Source organism: Rhodamnia argentea, chromosome 8, assembly GCF_020921035.1.
Source record: "Rhodamnia argentea isolate NSW1041297 chromosome 8, ASM2092103v1, whole genome shotgun sequence".
NCBI lineage: Eukaryota > Viridiplantae > Streptophyta > Magnoliopsida > Myrtales > Myrtaceae > Rhodamnia > Rhodamnia argentea.
Window position 1 is genome coordinate 881749 of NC_063157.1, and position 15864 is coordinate 897612.

Sequence of the window (15864 nt, forward strand, 5' to 3'; positions counted from 1 at the left end):
GATGGGACCTGTACAGAATCTCTCCCTATCTCTCATGCTGTTCTCTGCATGGTTGATCATGTTTTCCACGTTGGAGGTTCAGAACCTTGGGCTACCTATAAAACTTTTCAGTGCATGATGGTTTTCTCTTTGAGAGAGGTTCCATGCGGCAATTACTGCATGAGTTGACAAGTAATGAAGTTTTTTTCCTTTATTTCGCAGAAAATAAACGAATTAAAGAATATTTTTTTAAAATGATATGATAGATATAAATTGCTGTCGATATAGAAATATTTTTTCACAAAACAAATGCAGCCTTAATATTTAATAACTCTCTCAACGTAATCTAATTATATCTTAAGCAGGGGATCATGATCATGGCAAGAACCATGCATTTTGTCAAGGTATACATAAGAGACTCTTTAACCTTGAGGCATATGCTTTTGAGAGAGAGAGAGAGAGAGAGAGAGAGAGCAATTTAACCAGGAAAAAAAATGAAGCCGCGGATTGGAAGGAAATTCCCAAAATCATGAAAAACAGACAGAGCAAACCCAATTTGTTTGCTTGGCAGAGAAGTTACTGTTCACATGTAATGCTGCAGAACAAATAATCATGCAAAGCCGACCATTTCCCTTACATTTTCCTTTTCTGTTCCTCGATTAAATACAGCATGAAGAAGGAATTACAACAACACGAAATATTAGCGTGACTGCTCAACTAATGAAGCCTCTTCCACTCAATCTCATTTCAAAAAGCAACCTAAAAAGTGAGAACATATATAAATCATTAATAGCCATCCCTGGTTAGCCAACCGACGAGCCTGCTTTTATTTCCTGACTGGCTTCTAAGTACAACCAGAAAAGAATACAGAGTCCTTGAAACCTGGCCTGGAGATGCAAGGGCAATATGCAACCCCCAATGCAAAAGGAAGGAAAAACATGACGACTCTTCTTTCAGAAGGAATGAACATTTTCAGAGCCATACTGAGCTTTCTGTTTAATGAAGCTGTCTTTGTCTTCAAATGAGAAGCAAGGAGGAGGATATACTAGACCGGACACAGAGCCGTATGCTTGCCAACAGAAGGATCTTGTAGTACCACCAGCATGGGAAACAAGATGTATGTCTTCTAAATATAGCCCTTCACATGGAGCATCGTCGCTGCAGGCAAATATCATAGCTTTCTCAGTAGTTGATGTCCCTTTGATCCCCAAGAATGATATATTTCCCACTTTAACAGCCGATGTCTGCAGAGATTATGGGAGTTTCAACAGCATTTTTAAGTTGCAGATGAAGGGAAATTAGGCCAGATAATGAAATATAAACCCAAGAATGGTGATGAGGTTTGCATTGTACATAGTTGAGGCAGGCACTACAAATAGAAGATGCAGACAAGGATCTGAATTTAAGACTCATCACAGAGTAAGTCCTTTTAATTGTGCTACTTTGAGGTCAGGCAGGCATGTGGAAGATAGTCCTATATTCCCAAAATTAAAGGTAAGCATTCTTCGTCCAATTGCAAAGGGCACAGAAATACTTGATTTGATTTTTGGCAGGCTTTATGAAATAGCTCATTCTGCATGATGCCACCACTTCAGAGGCTTAAATGTATGATGGCAGTACAATTCCATTAATCGATGGGATCTCTGTTTATGAAATTGCATGCTTCTCCAAATCTAGAAAACAGGTGGAACTCAAGGACCACTCCATCCATGTACTTCTTCTGGTTGATCCACAATATACTCTTAAGACAGGATATACTAGCCACAGTTCGCATAGGATTACAACCTACATAGCAAACATCAAGATACTTATAGCCATTTGAGCCAGTAGAAAGGTGAATTACCTGATTGGGACAAGTCTGAAAAGAATCGCAGTAATACTGATCTATGATTATAGGATGTGATACATTTTCCATCCACGCATTCTGGAAAATCACATTGGTGACAGAGCCACCGCCTCCCTGAGAGACGAGAAAGTGCAGGATGATGATTCAGCATAAAGGAAATTACTTTGCATGAGGGATTGTTTATCAAAAAAGAGGTTTTGGAAAAGAAACGCCGTATGCCATGATACATGAAAGAGAAGTTCACCTGCCACGTTTTAATCCTCAAACCATTTTCAGTGTTGGACACAAGCGCTCCGTGAACAACTACATCATGAACCTCTGCCCAAGATTTCGATTTCCCCAAGCTACCAATACTGTAGTGGTGGAGGATGATCTGCGTTATTCCTCATATTCCTCAAATTCCAGTCGACTGAAGGGAGAGATTCTTACCTAATACCATGTCCTGGCCCACAGATAATGTTTCTGATTGTAATCCATGAAGAATTGCTGACTATAGAGATGCAGTCATCACCTGGATAAGGTTTTCATTATGCTTCAGAAATAACTTAGTTTTTATGAGAGTCAGACATATTCATTCAGGCGGTATTAATTGTTGGTGAATCATACAGGAGAAAGCTCCAAGTCAAACTTGCTCAAAGATACGAGTAAAACAAAGAAACAAGATAAAAATCAAAATTGAGTCGCTTCAAAACAATATAAATTTGTCATTTTCATCCTCCATCTTCTGTAGTCAGTTGGAGTCCAGGAGATGGGTTTTAACTCCAAACACATGAAATCACTCATAGTTGAATGGTGCTATGATGAGCAAAAAAGCCAAACCTGTTCTAACAATGCAATCCTCGATCTGAACATCACGGGAAGCACTTATATGGATTCCATCAGTATTAGGGCTCGCAGCAGGGGCTGTCACTCTGAGGTATGATGCTTTAACCCGTAGGGAATTGGTAAATGCTACATGCATCTGCTGACTGTTGATCACCCTGAGGTTCCTCACAATCAAATCCTTGCATCTATGGAAAATGACAGCCTGGATATGAAATTTTTAACATTACAATCATAAAATGAAGGTCAAATTCTTAAACATTGAAGAAAAAAGTGACATAGAGTAAAGCAAACTTCGCTGCTGACTGCATAGCATCCCAGATAAACCACCACTAACCGTTGGAGCAGGATGACATGGCTGCATAAGAAGTAAAAACAAGCTTAGATGGATGCATGATTTGAGAAACTCGAGAAAGATGAGAGATCTGCATAAAAATTTTACATTAGTCGCATTTGTCTTGCAAGACCGACCCCACCATTCCCACCCCATTCCATCGATTTTGCCCCCTCCTTCCACAGTAAGGTGCTTCACTCCATGGAAATATATCCATTTATGAGGATTTAATCCTTCCCAGGCTTCAGGATCTTTGGGAGCAACAATGCTGCCTGCAATCTATCAGAAGTTTGATTTCTTCATATGCTGAAATAAGACTCATCGGTTCGCATGAAGAGCATAGTAAGGTAAAGTCTCAATCCGTTACAGAAATCCAGTTTTTATACTTCACGAGTACCTCTAGGGTGACCTTCGATCGACAAGGTCCAGCAAAATCAATTGAGTGAAACAAGTAAGTCTTTCCAGATGACAGAAGAATTCTAGCTGGGGCAGAACGGGAGCAAGCTAACTTCCATACATTTCCAACAGCCTGAAAGCATGATATCATAATTACAAAAGATGTAGGTGAACTGAAGCTAAAATATTCAAAGGGTCTCATAGGCAGTTCCCAGTTACTACCCGTGGTTCTTACTTGCACCAACTTCATTCCGAAGAAATAATATTCTAAATTTTCTACATCAGTTGCTTGTTCATAAAAAGTCAGAGTATCTCAAGTTATTTCACAGCAGCCCGGTACACTGACCGGATTCGACATGACAAGAAAAGAAAGGCAAGGTAAACAACTGGATCACAGATTTCATCAGTGACAGAGCTTTCAGATCATCCAGGAAAAAAAACTACAAATTGCACGGTTGCCCATGGAACAAGAACAGTTGCGTTTTCCAGACAAACTTTCCTCATTTTAATATCATGAGGAATCATGATCAAGCATACAAAAATCCAGCTGAAGTAACAATCATAAAAAATAATAGCTCGCTCAACTAACTCAAAACAGGTCAAGATTTGCTACGTTAATTAACTAACTACTAACTACCCTCCATTTTCCTGACAATGTGGAAAGCCGTAGCAGAACGGAAACACATGGATCCCTCAACTTATTCACAAGAAAGACAGACACAGACAAAGTTTAGGACTTTACCGCGGTATCATCGCTCATACCATCTCCTCTAGCACCATGATCGTCGACCGACAGAACAATTTTGGATTTGGGCCGGCTCGTGATAGACCCAGAACGCGGTAGTCGCAGCAGAGAATCGAATCTCCCGGCAAGAACGAAGTTTGAGCAGACAAACAAGAGAACATTTACGTGAAGAATGAAGGGTCCCCGAGAAAAATGTGTTTTTCGTCTCCTCATGATGAGTCAGCTAGAAGAGAGGACAGAGAGGGAGATCTCAAATTACTTTGCGATTTGTTCAGGCATAATCAGATCCAACCGGAGACGATGAAATCAGGGACTCCGTGTTTTTGCCCTTCGTAGTAAACGCGAATGTCTGAGCTCGTCGTTACTGAATGACTAAATTAAAGAACGGGAGGGACGATGCGCTTGAAATCGTCAGCGAGTGCGAAAGTTCGGAGTCGAAACCATTCACTCCCACACCTCTTCACTGTTGACGCCAAATGCAAGCAAAGCCGACGAAGTTTCCATAAAAAGTTCGACCTGTAGTTATTCTCGTCGGCCGTATTTCCATGTTCTAGCGTACACCCAGAGCCCATTTGGCCGCTGGATTCAGCAAAGTCAAATCTTTTCGCTCATTATCGTACCACGCATGCATAGAAGATCTTCGTTTTCTTCAAAGACGGTTATGGGTTTTCAGTTTTCACTTTCAAGGCCATAATACTTATACATTGAGAACTTTCCCATATTAACAATGATCATTCTTCTGGTTGAATATGTTTATGCTTATGTGGGGTGGAGTACGAATCAAGCGAATAGAGGGATTAAGGGTCTACGCTTGCTGGGTTTTCGATTGATGCTCCTCGTCTGTGTTTTCTTGCGAATCACACTGCTGCTTCTTTTCATTAATCTATCTGTTGTACCATTTTATGCGTCGGAAACGTAGCGGAAGAATCCCATCAATCTTCTTCCAATCTGTGCGGTGGTTGAGGAGGAGCGGAACTCGGCCTCGAACAGATCAAAGCCCGATGCTGGTGGGCTTTACTGGTCTTTGGGAAGAGAAAAAGGCTAGGCCTTGTAGGCTTCCAGAGTTTCAACACCCACCCCACAAAACTTTGCATCCCTCGAATGACCCCGTTCGCTCAGATGTCGGCGGTGTCGAAACGACGCAGTTTATTGTCGGCCCGGGCATGCGCAGAGCGGCGTATCTACCCCTTTCAATAGAATTGAATTAAATCAGACAATCAAGAGTAGTCAATCATTTGGCAAATTTCAATTTTTCCCTGGTCTCCTGAATTGTTTTCGTGAAAACAACACAATTAACTGTATTATAGACTCACGAATGGTGCCACTTGCAAATTAATTTTTTTTACTAAATCTTCTTTACTTGGAATTATTTGGCCTTTAGTTAAGTTAAAGGAGCCGATAGCCCGACAATCTAACATTATTATCATTATTTCTGACCACACGATCTCTTAATTAATGAGTACTTTATGCATAACATGCGGTGATTGTGTGTAAATTTACGATTGAGATTGTCTTGTTTTTGACAATATCGTCAGAAAAGCATTTCCCTTATTTTAATTAGGTCATTTTTCAAAAGTAAGTCGAGGATGTCATCCGATTGGTTGATATCAAACAAGTGAACATAAGTGTCTTTAACCCCAACTATTGTTGTTTCTTCTATTTTGGCAAGCTTTAAGGATCAACAACCACAATTGTCTAATTGTTTTCATCCTGGTCAAATTCATGCTCCGACTTATAATTTTCTCTAAGATTGAATTTTAATGTAGTGAAAATCAAATCTATGAACTCTTTTTCCGAGAGTGAAGCAAAGATACCTATCTCTAGCCTTCTTGAATCAAGCAATAAATTGTTCGATATACTCATTATTGTATTAGTAAAGTCTAGCCGGATCAACAATCGACACGTCGGATATTGTTATGTAAAACTGAGAATGTTATTGTCTTTCTATCTCAGTCTAGTTACTAACAGAATTGGTTGGTAAGTTAGTTTATCAATTGGTAGTAGTTTTTGACAAAGACAAAGGAAATTACCTAAGTCTTAAAAAATTATTTGTTAAATTGACTAATGTGCTTGATGGTCAATTATTTATTTTCACTAGTAAAGATGGCAAACTTAGGAATTTTAAAGCCTATTGGAACAGGCTGATTATCAACCCATTTAAGATGTTGTTTCCTATAAATGGATATGATGACGTCCTTGTCTAAATCGATTGTCGTTGAACTTCTTCAGCAAACTATGCTGGGTTCAATTGTGGATGGTTGGCCCATCTGGCCCCCCTAGGTGGTGATTTCGCTCTTGCAGAATTATTTACATTAGTGTTAATCGATGCATTCAGCCCATAAGGTATATTTGCCTCATTGAGTGGCACAGGCACAACAGTTGGCCTCATATTTTCAAGATTTGGCACTGCTCCATTTTGTCGACCATTTTCATTTGCCAAATTGGTAATTTTATTTAAGTTATTTTGACCAACATTAATTTGATTATTTCCATTGTTGTGGCCTTGATTAGACGATTAGGCATTTACATATTACGACCGGAATTGATTGGAATGGTAGTGGTTCATTGGATGATCCTGACCTTGTAAATGCATCATTCACAGCATTGATGATCGTTAGTTTGACCACGTTTGACATGTGACTTGCAATTTAGTCAGCCATGTCATTTTGATATTCTTCAAGCAAATTCTCTCATATTAACGTCATATTCGAATTTGGAGTAACATCTATTAACCGCTTTTAAGTAAGATGCCTTGGAAGATCAATTTCTTTGCAATGATTTCCTTCTGTTGCTCTTCGGACGGCTGAAGATTCGGAATGTTCAACGACTTTGATATAAGTTTGTGACACTGGATTGTTTTTGCCAACAACATTGTCGGACTCTTATTGAAATCTAGTTTTTGCCACCATAGTCTCTTAGAATCAACAAAATGCGTTCCACTAGGCATGCCAAAAAAAATATTTTATCGAAAAAGATGTGATACTCTTTAAAGGATGTCAATGGATCAATATGAATCCACAAATGTTGCAAGTGATATTTCTTCCCTTTTTTTTGTTGATGATTTCGGACATGAGAGGAATTTAGAAATATGATATTGGAAACAATTGTTGTCAGTGATGTAAAATGCAGGAGAGTGAAAATAAAATATAAATTTATAGAAGAACATTGACTTCTTTGATGGATGGGAGATATATTAAAAATAGTGCACTTGAGGTATTTATAACCCGCTGTCGACCTTCACTCCTTTCGAATTCAAATGAACAAATAACTTTCTAAATCTATCGGCAATTACAAAAAGTTTCGCTATCAGTAATTTCCTATTGTTTAATAACACTTATACCCAAGATGTTATACAAGAGAAAATCTTAAATTAGCGGCAGTAGACATAGTGGCCCGGTAATTATATATTTCGGCCCAATGATTGCCGTCGATAATTTTGTCGACCAACTCCTAAAGTCTTGATGAGGGTCGTGGTCGATAGCTTTCACGTCGTGTTGTCTATGATTTTTACTGGCCGAGTTGTCGATTCCCTTCAAATTATTGATAATTCTGTTACATCGACGACTTCCGTTTCTATCAAACTCGGCTCTAATCGACTAAGTCCCCCTTTTTTTTTTTCGGGTCCTTTGCGCCAACGATCTACCTCTCATTTTTCACCATATATAGAGACGTTGATTTTTGATCGAGGACTCAAAAAATCATGGAATCTCGCAGCCATTTTCTCTGCGGCGCGAGCTCAGACGACACGAACTTGTTCGACGGCAAAAGAGGAAGAAGCCGGATCGAAGAGAAACTACTCAGTGGGAACATCGGAAGGCAGCAGTCAAACGTGGGCGCGAGATTAGCGGTCAATTACGGCTCTGATGTCGAACTTGGCTGCTAATGTCGGCCACACGTATTTCGCCCCTCCTCCCTCAGAAAATATCATAAACCCGGTCTCGCCCCACCACCTCTCCCTACATGGCCTATCCTTTCGTCCGTTTGGTAACGGGGCCCACATGATAGTACACGTGTCGCAAGGTGGCGCTACGTTGATGCCAGCAGGAATTGTCATGTCACTTTAGCGCCTCCTCCGCTTCTCTCTCTGTCTCTTCTTATTTTGAATTTTCTAGTGGCGGTCCATTGAACATGGTCCAGCGCAGAGAGACAACCAGACATAGGACAATTTGTTCATACCGCGTGTACCCTTGTCTTTTTTTCTTTTTCTTTTTCTTTTCTTTACACAAACATTTTTCCTAAGTCGGGGAAAATCTGAAAAATCAATTCGTTTTTCACGCTAAGCAGATCCCTATATATGTTTCCTTAGAGCCCGAAATATAGTTCGGATGATGCTTTGTCCCCTCCTTATCGGGCGGCGATGGTAATTTTCTTTAGGATGGCATCGATCGATTGATCATACGAAAAACACATAAAAAATTCGATGCATTTCACGAAAGACATCATATACCTATTAATTTGAGGAAAATTACCTATTTTGGAATTGTGGAGTGTGTATGGTATGCAACCCATGTTCCTCGTAATCTAATGCACATAATGCGGTGGGATTCGACACTAGACCGACACGGAGACTAGGGTTCATGTTTGTTTGTTCATGGCGGTTGCTCTGCAATTGCAGAGACCCTGCAAGGCCTGCCTCCCTAGATTGAGACACGCTCGCAACCTCCTATCTTGATTTTTGGAGTGGGTATGATATTACGGAAAAAAAATAATTTTTTTAAAAAAATACTTTTTTCGCCAATAAATAACATATATTGCTTGAACAATAAGTTTTTTTTTTTTGAATGATTTATTTCTATAAGCAGTACTCGAACAGTATTTTTTAAATTATTATCTAGACATAAATTATTGTTGACAATGAAAAAAATTATACATTGGCTATTAATTTAATATTAAGAAAGTGAATTCCTAAATTTGAAGAGGTGAAAACACTTTTCGGAACTGCTCATCTCAAATTTTTTTATATTTTTTTATTTTTCTCTTCCTTAGCCGGTCGTTAGGCCTCAACTCCGACAAGCTCAAACCTCCTGTGGCCGGATATGGTGAGGCTTTACCTTGTGTTGCCAATTGTCGATCGTTACCGAGTGCCCGGCGACCGACGGAGGAAGAAGAACAACAAAAAAAGAAAAATTAAACATAATATAAAGCAATTATTTAACAATTTGGTTTTTGTCCTTTTTTATTTGCTTGAGATAAAGCCGTGACATTGAAATCATTTTTCAAATTAGATACAAATACCCACAAAACTTTTTCGGTCACATACCGCTAAATAAAAGAAAACAAATAATTTTCCTGAAATATGAAAACAATTCTTAAATTGATTCTTGATGCACCTGCTGAACTCTTAACACCATGATTGAACATTGATTTTTTTTTTCCTCCAACAATAAATAGAAAACACACACAGATATTGCTAATGTAAGGCGAATATCATGTGACCGCTTAAGTCACTGGATAAATAATGCGCAATTGTCAATTTTTAGATCGATTAATATATCGATAAAATCTGGCTTATGGAAAATCATGTACAATCCTAATTGCATGGTCGCCCCGTCAAAATTCCGAACAAGAGTCCGTGATTAAGTGTACTGGCAAAGAATCAAGGATACTGACAAATAATAATTTAATCTTCGGATGACTAATCGGACATCTGCATTGATTACACAACATTTATTCAGCGGTCATTATCGCGATACCCTCTTTTGACGTCGAGAGCTTGTGAATTGAGTCGTTTTCTCGGGAAGGAAACCTATCAAAAAAAGGTTCTAAATTCATTGTAGTATTGTCAATTTAATTCTAAATTTTTTGATTTTATGAATGTCCTAAATATTTTGACGATTTATTAATGTGGTTATTTCGGCTAACTTTGGACATAGATTAGTGATGTGGATGTCAATAATTTTACGTGGCACGACTTCCATTCCAGCGACTTCCGATCAAAATAAGCGAAAAAGACCACATTAGCAAATCGTTAAAAATTGAGGACTGAATTAATAAAATAAAAAAAATTTAGAACTAAATTGATTACCATACAATATGCGTAGGACTTTTTGCACAATTATCATCGTTTTCTTCGGTGCTAGCCGTTGATAGGATTGCTAAACCGGCATAAATCAGTGTTGATCTTGGGACCATGCTAAACTTGGGCATCATCTCTATTTGTTCGCACTCTTTATCTTTTCTCTAATTTGTGAGCTACACGTGAAGGTGAGTGATGTCGATAGTTGAATCACCGACATCGACACGCGACACTACACAACATGCCGACACGTCATTTATGAAAAAATAGATAATTTTGATACGTTGTATATTAAATTTATATTTTTATATTCATGATAAATTTTCATATATAATATAAAAATATCGACGGTGAGTTTCTTATTCACAATTAGGTTTTTTGGGCATGGTTAGGTATATTAATTTTTGGGTGACTGAATATATGATTTAGGTGTATATATTTTTGATACGTTTACATTTTGACTGATAATTTATTGAAAATACTTAAAATTGAACACTTGTTTGTCGAAACGACGCGTTGGGATGCTACTCATGTGTCGATGGTGTATTTAGAGCGCTAATCACGTATCGGAGTATCCGACACGCATCCGATACGATACGAAAGTCCTTGAAAAGTGTCGGTAATTCTTAAGTTGTAACTCGGATACCTAAACGAAGTTCTTCCTCCGGCCTCGATCCGCCCATTGGAGAGAATATTTAGAAAAATAGGTGCGGCCGGTGGGAGTGGGTGATGTATGGACTGTTTTGGGACCAGATCGGGACCCGGGGGGGTGGGTTTGTTAGATAAGCGTTCGTCATGTGTCCCCCATCTTCGTCAACTTGAATTTTTGTGGGAAACATGGTCCACCTCAACCTCGTCGGCGAGCCCTAGGAAAGATGCCGTGTTCATGTCGTTCCAAAATGGCATAAAAATAATTATATTAAAATTTGAATTTTGGCTTATCAAGTTAATCATGTAGCTTTGGAAAATGATATGATGTATAGATCCCGCTACAGGATGTATGAGTTAAAATATCGCAATAGAATTGAGTAAGTAAATAATCGTTTCGCAAGGAAGAAATTTTTAGGATGGATGCACTCGAGAAAAGACCTGTATTCTCGAAAATTCCTAAATTAGGATCCATTGTCGATGAAAGACTTTGGATCATCAAAGGATATATATATGGATCCGACGTTAATTTTTTTTTTCTTTCTTGAGGGTGAGCCTAATGATAAAATTTATACAGAAAAAAATAGTATTAAGGAAATTTAAACAAGCAAGAACAATTGAACATTGAAATAGCACTGTATAAGGAGCAACTAAAACAATATACACAGCCAAAGAAAAAGAGAAGAAAATGAAAGAAAAAAGCACTTTCAATCTCCAAATGTTGTCCCAAAAAACCTCAACCTCACTCGCGATAAGATCAGGCAGAATGACCAGACCGTCCCTACCTCCACCACAAGAACCCGAACATCTCCTAGAATTCACAATTGAGAAAGTCCTAAAAGGGTAAGAAAAGATGGAGATTCATCTGGTCTTACGCTTGCCGTTCTTGTTAGCGTGCTTCCTGGTCTTGTTGTGATGAGCATTAGCAGGCGGCTTTCTGAAAGCGCTGCAGAACCCGCACGCGGATAACCTCGGGGACGGCGGCTCCACCGCCGGGGACACCCTCCCGGTGGAGGCGCGGTAGCCTCGTCCTCCGCCTCCCCCGCCGCCGCCGTTGGACTGGCTCCTCTCCAGAGCTGGGGTCACGCTGATCTTTGGTGGCCGGGTGGCGTCCCTGTCGTCCTGGTCGCGGCGGAGCTTGTTGTCTCTGTCTTGCTCTTGCTCTTGCTCGTGTTGCTTCACGATCTTGTTCAGCTCGCCCGACAGGAACCTGTCGTCCCAAACAAGCCCCGACGATCCTTGCCTCCTGAACGATACCTCAGATCTCTTCAAACCCATCTGGTCCATGATCAATCTCTCTCTCTCTCTCTCTCTCTCTGTGGATGTTTCTGAGATGATGAGAGGAAGGAGTCGTGTTTTTCTTTCTTGTTTGCCTTTTAATCTTTTTCTACGGGCGAGTTGTTGCAACGTTGGACTTTTTTGCGCCTACATTTATACACGGGGAGATGATAAACTATGAAGGTTCGGTGCTACACTCCGAGTGGGGAAAATTCAACGCATGGCTAAGTTAGTCAACATTTCTTTCTCTCTCTCTTTTTTTAGGCCCTCCCTTTCCGCAATAATATATTGAAGCAGATTAATTCATTTAATCTTTATGTTTAAGACTTAATCCTAGTGGTAATTATGAGAATATTCGGCAGAGGTTCATCGAATCCATGAAGGACTAAAAAATATCAAACTTTCCCCATAAGCTGGATTTAAGTAGAGAAAAAGATTTCTAAGAAAAATTATTTATTGATCATGTTAACATTAACGTATGTGAAAAGATTTTATTTCCATTAAGATCGAGACAACGGAATTATCACTGGTTCATGAACAGTCATTCAAGTATTCGACATTATGTAGTTGGCATAGTGGTTGCTAGAGAAAAATACGGATACGGATCAGATACACTACACATGGACGTATGATCGCACTACATGGATGGAAAAAGTGCAAATTATTCTATGCTTAGCCATTGACTATATTCTCTAAGTTTTGGGCCTTTTCTTAGCTAATTTATGAAGCTAGGTGCATATTTCCTAGGTCGCGTTTTGCCTACTAATTCAAGTGACCTTAGGAATAAAATTAAACACTGAACACATAGAAACAAAGGAAAGGTAATACAAGCACGCGGTGTTAGGGCGACATAGGTTGATGGGCTTTTGGGATCTCTTTGGAGTCCCAGTCTGTTCAACCACACTGCAACCGAATACTGTAGATCTTAAGCTGGTCAGATTAGAACATCTGTCTTATGGAGAGAATTAGACCGTGTCTGTCTCCTAGCCAGCCAAATCATGCCCTCGCTCCGATATTTAAAGAGGAGAAAAAAACATGAGGGACAATCCTTAGTGTTCATCTGCACGTGATTGAAGAAGATTGGGACAGCTCAGAGAGATGTTCAAGCTAAGCTGCATGGATCAGTGCAGAAGCATCAGAAGAGATGGCCAAGCTTAATGGGAACTAGGGTCAAGCTACTTTGATTGGTTTGACTTCCTTTCCAGCAATGAATCATGTACTCATTCAATCACTTGTCAGAGTCAACAAAGGCAAAAGGAGCTTGGTTTCTTTTGCAAACCACGTTATGTGTTACCAATCTAATGAACCGCGCGCCTCCTTTGAAAGAGAATTAAGAGGGAGTGAATTTGGAAAAATGGTTTCTTTTATCTGAAGCACGAGATCTGGTCTGAAGGTTTTCAGCAATTTTTCCAAGGCAGTTCTGGCAGATATTGGGGTCTGTGTAGTTCTGGAGATTCAAGGGCAAAGTCAAAATGGGAATTTGATGTTCGCTCTTATCATGATGAGGTCATTGAATATGGCAACTTCCAATGATGGCAACAGGGCGGGATCAGCAAGTGATTTGCTTGTCAAAAACAGCATCAAGCACTTATTGAATTGTGACTCATCGTCATTATCATGATAAGATCAGCATAACCGCACACGTCAAGATCAAGATGAACAGTAGGCAAATTTGGGGAGGGGAACTACAAGTCCTACACTGCAATTGTGGATGATGATGAGGCAATCAATCAGGACTTTTGCTGCTAACAACAGACGTGGTGGGCCTCAGAAATATCTTGTAGCATTGAGTAAGCTGACCCACAAGACTGAGGGGACCCTTGCCACTAACTAAGACATTATTGTTGTGAAATCAGGAATTGCATTCAGATTTGGTGTAATTATAATAGATTATGCACCCTTTAAGATCTTAATGTAGCTTTGAAAAGCTTTGTTTCCCCAGTTTCTGATCCTTACACTGTTCTGAGTGCCTGGCTTCTTTAAGATGTTGCAGTGAAAATATTAAGACCAATGGTGCCTTGATTTGATGACACAAGTGAGAAGACCTGACCGTGAGAGAAGAGAGCTGCCATTGCATTGGAAAATTTGCTGTTGGATGACACTGTAGTATTGGAAATACACAGAGGGCACAGACCAAGCCTAAAACATAGGTCATGAGTAGGATTTAGACGAGAGTGCAGCGCACCACAATCAATGTGGGACGAATAGACAATCATGAGATAGAAACCTAATTAACTGGAGTGGCGTCGAGTACTTCCGGGCACTTTATTAAAAGCTGGCGTTTTTTTTTTCTTCTGACTTGTTACGAGGGGGTAGAACTTGAGTACTGCCAAGTGTCAACTCCAAATCTCGTTATGAAAGACTGTTAACTATTCTAAAAGCTTAAACCGTTAGATAAATACGTGGTTTGATATTTAAATATTTCAATACCCTTGTGCTCTGGTACCATATTAGATTTTGTAGTACCATTACCGACTGTTTTAGAAATTTAAGCTGTTAGATAAACGTGATTTGATACTTAAATATTTTACAAAAGCGAAACATCCACATATATCAGCATAGAACAAGGTCATAGAACGGGGTTCAGTCTTGGATTCTCATCTTAGTGGTGGTAAGTGCATCGTCAAGGATGAGCATGAACAGCCCCAATGCGAATTTTTCTAGCTAATGTCACTGGTATTCAGCTTTGCCTCCGATGCAGGAAGCTCTAATGTGTCCAAAATCTAAAGACCAACTGATCCATCCACAAATTTTATCGGAGGTAGTTTATGACCCGACAATCAGGGCGACTCGATGATTCCTGTAAACATTCACATGCCTACACTTGCTTGAAGCTACGTAGCCTTGTTTGACCCCTATCGTCGACTGAACATTGGATATTCTAAGCAGTTGATTCAATGACTTTCTAAGGGATCTCTGGTCATAGAACTCCATACAGCTCTCGCAAATTTCTCGTACTTGCCTTTGGACACTACTCTTCTCCTGCTCCTGATTTTGGGATGTAGCTGGTCTGTCAGCGAGTTCAAATGGGGTATCTATCTGGCGATCGAGCTGGTGGTTATGAAGCTAGTTGGCATTTTCTACTTAATTTGTCGTGCCAAATTTTCAAGACTTACGCACCACTTCCTCCGAGCTCAGAATTCTTTTACGAGCTTCATCGTAATTTCTGCATGCTTGCTAGTTGCTCTTACGCGCCAACTGCAGCTATCATGCTGCAAATTATCTGTGTGGCGGTCGAAGCAATTTGCAAAGCTTCTATGTTTTCCATGCAAGAGGAAACCAATCATCAATCAATTGGAAATTTAGGAGCAGAACTCTCCTGCCAAGATCGAGGGAACATGATCATTCTCATTGCTTGCATTACTGGTACAGTCATCAACGCTTGAGCTCAACACCACAACGGATTTAGCCGTCGCCACTGAGCAGTGAACTTAATAATGTAGTCACAAATGACTGAGCTAAGATGAGTTGACCCCCTCGCGAATCCGGCGAGATAAGTCTGCAACAATGTTACTGTTATAGCCCCAAGAAGATGATCAAGTGGCAAACTCTCCTGCTCACAAGCTCAAACCAAGATACCAGTTGGAACCTCGCACTCAGTCTAGAAATCAAGGTAATCCACATGAGCTCCCACGCTCCATTCCAATCGAATTTTTTTTGACAGCTGGATCAGTAAGAACCTTCGTTCCCTCTACATGCAAATCCAGCTGGATAAAGAAAGACCCGCAAATCTTATCAGCATGATGCAAACAAAGATAGAGAGCACAGTGCATTAGTTTCCGTTTCCGCAGATGCTCAAT

General features: G+C 39.8%; 2 protein-coding genes across 4 annotated transcripts; both read right to left on the minus strand.

Annotated features, from left to right (window-relative positions):
- Positions 1 to 579: 579 nt before the first annotated feature.
- On the minus strand, positions 580 to 4901 carry LOC115738100 (probable polygalacturonase At1g80170). 3 transcript variants are annotated; one of them, XM_048284446.1, is made up of 10 exons: positions 4382 to 4894; positions 4120 to 4240; positions 3379 to 3510; positions 3090 to 3260; positions 2985 to 3005; positions 2645 to 2852; positions 2255 to 2336; positions 2070 to 2178; positions 1823 to 1939; positions 580 to 1223 (listed from the first exon to the last, which is right to left on the minus strand). In XM_048284446.1, the coding sequence occupies exons 1-10, from the start codon at positions 4399 to 4401 to the stop codon at positions 933 to 935; spliced, it is 1272 nt and encodes a 423-aa protein (XP_048140403.1). In that variant the 5' UTR covers positions 4402 to 4894; the 3' UTR covers positions 580 to 932. The 3 variants fall into 3 exon arrangements, with proteins under 3 accessions (XP_048140403.1, XP_030526471.1, XP_030526472.1); XM_030670611.2 differs by having other exon boundaries at positions 4120 to 4890; XM_030670612.2 differs by lacking the exon at positions 3379 to 3510 and having other exon boundaries at positions 4120 to 4901.
- Positions 4902 to 11403: 6502 nt separating this feature from the next.
- Positions 11404 to 12205, minus strand: LOC115738112 (uncharacterized protein At1g15400-like). The gene has a single exon (XM_030670631.2). The coding sequence runs from the start codon at positions 12071 to 12073 to the stop codon at positions 11648 to 11650; it is 426 nt and encodes a 141-aa protein (XP_030526491.1). The 5' UTR covers positions 12074 to 12205; the 3' UTR covers positions 11404 to 11647.
- Between the last annotated feature and the right edge of the window lie 3659 nt (positions 12206 to 15864).

Excerpts from the sequence above, each read along its gene's own strand:
- LOC115738100 (XM_030670611.2), bottom strand. The coding sequence starts at position 4,335 with ATGAGGAGACGAAAAACACATTTTTCTCGGGGACCCTTCATTCTTCAC. Across the intron at positions 3,261-3,378 it reads GATCGAAGGTCACCCTAGAG|ATTGCAGGCAGCATTGTTGC; the intron begins GTACTCGTGAAG and ends AACTTCTGATAG. Across the intron at positions 3,006-3,089 it reads GCAAGACAAATGCGACTAAT|CCATGTCATCCTGCTCCAAC; the intron begins GTAAAATTTTTA and ends CTTCTTATGCAG.
- LOC115738112 (XM_030670631.2), bottom strand. The coding sequence starts at position 12,073 with ATGGACCAGATGGGTTTGAAGAGATCTGAGGTATCGTTCAGGAGGCAA.